At 42.3% G+C, this 9,021-nt stretch overlaps 1 protein-coding gene across 1 annotated transcript; it reads right to left on the reverse strand.

Annotated features, from left to right (window-relative positions):
- Positions 1-310: 310 nt before the first annotated feature.
- On the reverse strand, positions 311-8,753 carry LOC141003497 (complement factor I-like). The gene is made up of 18 exons (XM_073474854.1): positions 8,563-8,753; positions 8,022-8,062; positions 7,703-7,856; positions 6,409-6,472; positions 6,161-6,329; positions 5,887-6,077; positions 5,683-5,790; positions 4,977-5,090; positions 4,491-4,526; positions 4,355-4,375; positions 3,740-3,882; positions 3,484-3,587; positions 3,142-3,165; positions 2,921-3,025; positions 2,640-2,815; positions 1,319-1,420; positions 1,086-1,234; positions 311-561 (listed from the first exon to the last, which is right to left on the reverse strand). The coding sequence occupies exons 1-18, from the start codon at positions 8,620-8,622 to the stop codon at positions 493-495; spliced, it is 1,830 nt and encodes a 609-aa protein (XP_073330955.1). The 5' UTR covers positions 8,623-8,753; the 3' UTR covers positions 311-492.
- Between the last annotated feature and the right edge of the window lie 268 nt (positions 8,754-9,021).

The following is a 9,021-nucleotide window of genomic DNA, read 5'->3' on the forward strand; positions in this document are numbered from 1 at the left end:
TGGAAGAACAAATAAGCTAAGGTTCAACATTGTATCAATAAAAGAGTGTTACAAAATCACTGTGTATTTATCTGTGAGTCAGGCAGTATTCTCGGCTGGAGCTTTAGTACATTACACACAACCACAAACAAATCTACCCGCAACCCACATGATCAGTAAGATGAATCAATTTGAGCTGCTGACTGTGTTTGTGTCAAAGTGTTTGTCCACATTGTCTGATGACATTGTTAGTTTGTTCAGTTTGATGGAAAAGTGCTCTTTAATCAACATGAATAACAAGTAACAGTAACAACAAGTATCAACTAAGTGATAAGACAGATTCCAACAGTATTTTATTACGCAACAATAAATCAACAGTTTTTTTTTTTACTTTTTACTTTCTAATACATTTTTATAACTCATTGAAAATAAAGAAATTTACAATTACAGTTTCAGCTACAGACAAGGGTAAATATGTTTAATCCTGATGTGGTGGGTTGTTTGAGAGTCTTATCAGGAGTTAAACTTAGTCACAGCAGGCCAACCTGTGTGACGTCTGATCCACTCAAAGAAATGAGCAACCTGAAAGAGGGAGACATAAAAAGAGTATTGTTATCGATAGGTTTACTTTCATTCTTTACAAAATAAGATGTGATTTACTACACCCTAAAATATAAAGTAATCACAATTCATCCTGGGGGGGACATGAATTTGTGAACCACATTTCATGGTAATCCATCTAATATGTCAATCGCATCATCTTCTGGGAACACAAATGTCAATGGACCGACCAAAATTGCCATCCCGTGCTGATAAATCAGCCTACATGATAGCAAATCTCAAAGCTATCCATGCTAATGTTTGTCATTAGGTTTGCTTATGAGTCATTTTGGTGCTAAACTGACATTTTGTCTGAGGATGAAGCAAGAGGAGCCCCGAGTAAAAGGGTTCACCATCTGGGAAGTAAATATCGTAGTAATCTTCGCGTTAGATTACTAGATTTCCACTTTAGTAGATCTAGTTCTCTTCAGTAGATACCAGAAGTCAGAACTATATAATCATATTAGCCTCAGAATAAACAAGTAATTTGATGGTAAATGTTTTACCTGCGTATAAACTCCAGGAGATCCTGGCTGACCACACCTTCTTCCCCAGCTGACGATGCCCCACAGGTAAGAAACACCGAGTTCATCCTCACAAACCAGAGGACCTCCACTGTCCCCCTGACAGGAGTCCACTTCGCCTGTTAGATCACCTGCACACATAATAAACAAACCTCAAACATATTGTTTTTATAAACACAGTAAACCTCATGACATTAAGATATGAGCATGCCTACCTGCACACATCATGCCGGGTTTAAAGTTGTCTTTGTAAAATCTCTGACAGTCTTCGATGAGGGAAACGTTGACCGACTGAAGGTACTGAGGTAGTCTACCATCTGCAGAGAGGTTGGTCATCAGTATCAGGATATCAGAACAGTAAATAATGTGTACAGCAAGGTCTCACAACAATAAAACATTAAAAAGCACAAGCAGAAAACACGGATGATTCTGATTAAATAAAACATAAGTCTAGACATGTTTCAAATAAAAGACCGGGCCACTATTAGTTTTCTGTCACTACAATTTTTAATAAATTCATGACGGGATACTTTTAAAGCTAATGACTGAACACACATCAGCATCAGTTGGACTCGGTTCTTTCTAGAATAAGATCTCCGTTCACCCTCCAGATATTTTCTATCATCTCCCAGAACACAGGACGCCATTAGTCTTGAGCCATGAATGCAAAAGTAGCTTAATTTCTAAATGTAGCATGCCACACTATCATGCTAAATGTGCCCATACTACTCCATGCATCTGTTCACTGAGCTGTTTGAGTGAGTTACAAGCTTGAAAACAACCAAGAAACTAAATATGTAAATGATGGTGCATCAACAGACATGCTGCCCAACCAGTTTCGCCTTCTTGTGTCTCCAAACATGTAACTCAACCTCCTCTGTCACCCTGAAAAACTACAAGAATCCCGTGTGGCTGTGGTTCTGCCTCGAGGCCACTTCTGTCTTTGAGACACAAGAAAGAAAATAAGTTGATATGTTGTGTAAAATTAAATCTCAGAGTATTATAAACCTTTTTGTCGTGTTTTGACTTCTGACAAGCGTTCCTTTCTCTTGAGGTACGGCCCTGGACCGAGAACAGTGTGGATAGTAATGGACCGACTCTGGCAAAGAGAGATACGGCTGAAGGAGTCCAGCGACACACACAACTAATCCTGAAGTAGACCACAAGTGCCCATATTGCCAGATACATCATGCACAAAGTGGCTCCATAGTACACTGCCAGCCACAAACGATGATAGATTTTCTGTCTGGTGAGTAAAATCTTGTAGCTAACAGTAGTTATTAGATGTAACTCCAGTTCTATGAGTACAAGAATAGCCCTCGTACAGGCTTTGCTATTGGTCAATCCCATCGAGGCTCTGCTGAAATGATAGTACCTAGTAAATATCTTGCTTGAAGTCAAGCATCCTGAAAGACTTCATGTTCTTGAATGTGCCACAGAATGAGCTCCTTGTATAATCTTGACGATAAATTAACAAACTTTACCTTCTACTAACTAATACATTCATTCTACTTACTACTAAATTAGTAACTGTACCTCCGGTGCGTCCCCATCCAGAGATGCTGCAGGTGTGGTTGGGACGGAAGAGTCTGGAGGTCCAGGGAACGCAGATTGGGCTGATCGCAGGATTGTCCGGCAAACACTCCTCTGAGTATGGAAATTTCATCAGCTGCACCAGGGCGATGTCATTCTCTCCGTTGGTGTTGTCGAACCTTTATTTGAGTGAGTGGGTGATTGAGACATTAGAGATGGATGGTTTGTTATTTGATTGGTTACAGGTTCAGATGATTGCAGTCAGAAACCTCTGGTGTGCATACCGAGGGTGGATGTGGACATCCTGAACAGCAGCAATATCTGTTGAGGCCTGAGCTTTGTTCCTTCTCCAGAGAGAAAACTTCACTCTCAACGCAGCAAGGTTCAGCCTGCAGGAGAGAGATGGGCAAGAGACTATGACAATCAGTGTGTGAGAGAGAAAACAGGCTTCAACAAAAAGACTCGCAAATTAAACAGCTCATTAGTAAAATAGAGAAATAATCACCTTTGGCCAGAAACTCCGTCTGCCCTGGAAGAGAAGACGAGAGACATGTGACTACCACTGAGTCAGAGAGGCAAGACACTGTTAATGTCAATGACTTTTACTGCCGACTGGCAACTGTAGACTTCTCAACTTCGTGTCTCTTCAGCTTCTGACCAATCAGGGTCTTTGAAACAACAACACAGTTGTCTCGTCAACACTTTGAGTCAACCCTGATTGTGCTCAGCAGCGCTCTGGTACATTGCTTGCGGTTCTGATGCAAATCATCACACTGGAACCATTAACTGATTATAAAGACAAACTGTCTACTCTATAACGGTATTAATAACCATTAATGCCTCCTACCTCATGCAGTGAGCAGCAGTGATGACCCAGCAGCCTCCGATATACGTTCCTCCACAGCGAAACCTTCCGGCCTCTTCTATAGCAACCTGCCACTGGATCTGAGTCTGCACGCAGAACAGGATTTTACTGTAAACACAGTTTTCAGGCCAGATGTGGGTAGATAACATCTGCACCCTGCTGCCTGCTGGTCTAATTATTAGCATGTGATTTTACAGGTAATGAAGATAACAAAAGAATATGAGATGGACGGACTGACCGGTGCTGTCCGCAGTCCTCCCACCACTCTCTTGACGCGGCCTCCTCTTCCTCGCACCTCCACATCCTCATCAATCACTTCGGTTGTTTTAGGAACCCCACATTTCAGCTTGGACTCCAGCTGCTCTCTGGTGGCCCTCGTTTCTACACAAAAACACCATTTAAATACAAAAATAGCTTATAATCGCTAATATTACAAAACTATTTTTCAGCTTTTTCAGGTCTAAATCATGTGGTTTTCTCAAAAAGTATATTAACATGTTTTATGACTTGTCATTTTGTTGTAGCTGAAGTGTTTTTGGATAAGTTTTTGTTATCCTATCTGTTTTACTATATTGCCATCCACAATAACACATACATACATTATACTGTGTTATACACCATTTATTGGTTATAGTTATAAGAAAAAGCTCAGGCCCACTTTTTTGTATCTTGCTTGTAATTGATTATATCTTTTTTAACATCATCTTATTATGCTAATGTTGTTTTTACCACTCCCAACTTGAATTTATTACCCATATTATTCTATTGTATATGTTTTGATTTAGTTTCCTTCTTACTGTAGTTATGACCACTAACCATACCATCATATTTAAAACTCATTTAAACTACATACCAATTTTAGGAGAGATGTACTCTGAAAAACAAAGAAACAGAACAAATATATTATTGTCATCGTCACAGAAACAACAGGACATTATTGAAGCCGCAGCAGTAACCATGTGACCCTAGAAACAGGAAGTGTTGGTTACCTGTGTTGGCGAGAACAGGAAGTGACGTCTCCGGCTCTGTCGGGAAGATAAAAATACATTCATGAGAAAAAAACCTGACACTGTTGAGATTAAAGTCAGATTTCTGAGAAAAAGTGTCGCTAATCCTCTTCTGTAGTTTCTGAGGACTTTAAAATCTCAGTTTGTTTTTCCTCTGTTGCTCCACGCTGCCCTCTAGTGCAGAGGCGTCGTTACTGTTTGAATGGAGCCGGTATATTAACAGTGCACACTTTATTATCAGGAGGCTACTTTTTGACAGAAGTCGTCTTTACTTTTGGTTCAACAGCTGGTGGACAGATCACCATAACATTTGGTACTGATCAGTGAGGAGTCGCTGGTAAACAAGCAGGTTTTAGGTTTTATAGCTGGATTGGTTATATTTTGCAGATGTGTGTGTGTGTGTGTGTGTGTGTGTGTGTGTGTGTGTGTGTGTGTGTGTGTGTGTGTGTGTGTGTGTGTGGTCAGTACGTCTGTGTTTCTTGGATTCGTCCTCTCCATCCAGACAGTCGATCTGTCCGTCGCCGACAGCTTCTTTATGCAAACACACACCTGTGCTGCAGCGGAAAGCTCCGTTCCTGCACTCTGACGAACACGTGACAGATTTACACACTTTTTAACTGAATGTAGAACATTTGCTGAATTTACAAGAAGGAACAAATAAGTCAGAATCAGTCAGAGACAGAGTTTCACACAGTTTATAAAGTGTCTCCAACTCAACAACTCACTAAACTGACACATTTGTTAAGGGAGTCTGGGGACAAAGAAGTCGCCTATACTGGTGACTGTTCAGTGTATCTGTAAAATGTGACATGTTTAGATCAATAAAATGTTTCTTCTGTCATAAATTGAGTGTAAATGGTGAAATCAGTGTAAACAGTGTGTTCAAACAGCTGCTAAATGTTGGCAGGTCAGACTTTAGCACTTTAGACACAGAAGCAGACAGGCTGGTGCAGCCATGCTGCCACAAACTGACACTTTTTACAAGGAAACACACAACTTACTGTTTTCATTTAATGCTGAATTTACAAGAAGGAGACAATGATTCAGAATCTGTCAGAGACAGAGTTTCACTACGTTATAAAGTTTGTTTTCACTCAACAACTCTTAAAATCACCACATTTGTTAAGGCAGTCTGGTGATGTTGTGTGATCCACTCTGTGTGTCTGCGTCTTACTCTTGCAGCACATCTCATCACTGCGGTCGCCACAGTCGTCGACACCGTCACACGTCTGACTGAAAGACACACACTTCCTGTTCACACACCTGAACTCACACCGCTCATCTGACACACACACACACACACACACACACACACACACACGTCAGTACCGATGACAGAGTTGGATCAAACTGAACAAAGTGGACTTCAGTCGCTGACCTGGTGGCTGTATGCAGGTTGCCGTGGCGACGTCCCTGTCGTCGGCGCTCCTCTTGTCGTAGATCACACACTCTGCCAGGGAGTTCTCGTAACCTTGGCAACGGACGCTCACACAGTTGCTGGGCAGCAGCTGGTTGTTGTCGACGCTCTTCAGGAGACCGTGTGACGTGGCTCCTGCAGACGCTGCACCACTGGACACAAATAATTATCACTCCTTTAGAAACAGTCTAGAGTTTCAGACAGTGTCCTGACATGTGCACGTGTGTCCTCTCACAGCAGGTGTCCCTCCGCCCTGCAGGCCACGTTAGCAGCAGCCGTGTCCCACAGCTCCCGACACACCAGCAACTCCTCCACACCTCCTCCAGTGCTCCCAGTGCCGGGCATGAAGAGCCGGACCAGTCCTGTGCCTTCATCTATGGAGCCTCTGAACTTCGGCTGATCGGCTGAAGCGAGAGAAAGATGAAGGTGAGACGAGACATCGTGAGGACATCGTACATTCAGTGTTTGTCTCTGAGAACAAACCTGTGCAGGCGTCCCCGAAGTGAGACATGATGGGTTTGTTGGTCCGACAGGACAGAGCCATCGCCTGGAACACAACACATCTGTGATTAACAGGAAGACAGGGAGGACAGAGGCTGTGTCCTCATGTACAGAGGCTGTGTCCTCATGGACAGACTGTGTCCTCATGTACAGAGGCTGTGTCCTCATGAACAGAGGCTGTGTCCTCATGGACAGAGACTGTGTCCTCGTGTACAGAGACTGTGTCCTCATATACAGACTGTGTCCTCATGTACAGACTGTGTCCTCGTGTACAGAGACTGTGTCCTCGTGTACAGAGACTGTGTCCTCATGTACAGGCTGTGTCCTCATGTACAGAGACTGTGTCCTCGTGTACAGAGACTGTGTCCTCATGAACAGAGACTGTGTCCTCATGAACAGAGGCTGTGTCCTCATGTACAGAGACTGTGTCCTCATGTACAGAGGCTGTGTCCTCATGTACAGAGACTGTGTCCTCATGTACAGACTGTGTCCTTATGTACAGAGGCTGTGTCCTCATGTACAGAGACTGTGTCCTCATGTACAGAGACTGTGTCCTCATATACAGACTGTGTCCTCATGTACAGAGACTGTGTCCTCGTGTACAGAGACTGTGTCCTCGTGTACAGAGACTGTGTCCTCATGAACAGAGACTGTGTCCTCATGAACAGAGGCTGTGTCCTCATGTACAGAGACTGTGTCCTTATGTACAGAGGCTGTGTCCTCATGTACAGAGACTGTGTCCTCATGTACAGACTGTGTCCTCATGTACAGACTGTGTCCTCGTGTACAGAGGCTGTGTCCTCATGTACAGAGGCTGTGTCCTCGTGTACAGAGACTGTGTCCTCGTGTACAGAGGCTGTGTCCTCATGTACAGAGGCTGTGTCCTCATGTACAGACTGTGTCCTCATGTACAGACTGTGTCCTCATGTAGAGAGGCTGTGTCCTCATGTACAGACTGTGTCCTCATGTAGAGAGGCTGTGTCCTCGTGTACAGAGACTGTGTCCTCATGTACAGGCTGTGTCCTCATGTAGAGAGGCTGTGTCCTCATGGACAGACTGTGTCCTCATGTACAGACTGTGTCCTCATGTATTCTAGATAGTTTTAACTGCGTGTTTTTAAATCATTTAAATAAAAAGGCCAAATATCTACATTAATTTAGAAAAACCTCAAATCTAGTTCAAACATAATTTACGTTGATGGCTCTAATGATAACTGAAGTGTCTGTCGGTGTTTTATCTGCAGCTGTAATACAAACGTCCACAGTACTGATGTCACCTGGCAGTATGAGCGGAGCTGCCTGCTGTTGTGTCCACAGACCGGGCGGACGCCCTCTGAGGGACAGAGGTAGGGAGTCTTACAAGAGCAACGTCCGTCCACACAATACTGCCACGGAGGACAAAACACCAGGTCACATGACTGACGAGTGAAGCTGGAAGATGAGACAGAGAAGAGAGGACGAGGTGAGAATATATATATATATAATATACACACAAAACAATGAACGAATGAAAACCAACAAGAGAAAACCAACAAGGAAAGAAAATAAACTCAAAGCAACAAACAAGTTCCGCCAATCAGAGAACAGAGAACTCACTTCCTCTCAAGACACTCGGCGGGTCCCAGAAACTCGTCAGACTGTCGGAGAATAAACAACAATAAATCACAAAATCACAATGTTTGTTTACAGTAACGTCACGCATTAGCTTACAAATAATTGAGCTGTTTTTATGTCTTGTTACAAAACGTTTATGAACATTAGTTTGAAGACGTAATTCAAATGATGTTTATTATACTTTGTAAATATAATAAGAACTGAGCAGTTCATCTAAAAAGATTATTTGGGTGTCCATTATAAAGTAACAGCTGATGTTTATGAACCTTTACGATAATAAATGGTTTGTTATTGTTGTTAACAATAACAAACCATTTGCATTAAATACAAATGTAACATTTATTAAGTGTCACTGGTGCAGTCGTTGCGTTATATTAATTTATGAGTTTATTTTTCTTGTCAGCTGAACTCTCAGCTTCTGTTGAACTGATTTAGCTGAAGAACATTAAAAAAGATACAGAACTATTAAGGGGTGGAAAGTATTTAAATGCTAACAGGCTAACAGGCTAACAGGCTAACTTACCGTGACAGATTGAGAGATGAGACTAAACAGCAAGAGAAGAGAAACTCCGGCAGACGTCATCCTGACAAACACAAACGCCAGAAGTCGACTTTTTACAAAAATGTTTTAACTGCAGAAGAAAATATCTTTTTTCTCCTCTGAGAGACAAATATTACAAACAAACTGTCCTGAAGCACTAATTCTCTTTATAAAGGAGAAATTGGGCTGATGACACGTCTCATATATCCACAGATGATGTCATCAATCAATCATTAGCTTGTCCCCTGACACACGTTGGACATTTTCAGCCCAGAGTTCAACCTGTGAGGCAGCTTGACGATGTTGATCGATGGTCCACAGTGTTATGAAATATGTACATTTGTGTTTAACGGGTTGAAACGTGCCAGATCACTGGGAAACCAAACACCCGATACCAATCACAGAAAATGAAATTCATGAATTTCACACAATTACAAAATA

Source organism: Pagrus major, chromosome 10 (assembly GCF_040436345.1).
Source record: "Pagrus major chromosome 10, Pma_NU_1.0".
In the NCBI taxonomy this organism is placed as follows: Eukaryota; Metazoa; Chordata; class Actinopteri; order Spariformes; family Sparidae; genus Pagrus; species Pagrus major.

Coding starts and splice junctions, on each gene's coding strand:
- LOC141003497 (XM_073474854.1), bottom strand. CDS start 8,622: ATGACGTCTGCCGGAGTTTCTCTTCTCTTGCTGTTTAGTCTCATCTCT. Junction 5,791..5,886: donor AACCTGCATACAGCCACCAG/GTCAGCGACTGA, acceptor TGTGTGTGTCAG/ATGAGCGGTGTGAGTTCAGG. Junction 5,091..5,682: donor TGATGAGATGTGCTGCAAGA/GTAAGACGCAGA, acceptor CGTGTTCGTCAG/AGTGCAGGAACGGAGCTTTC.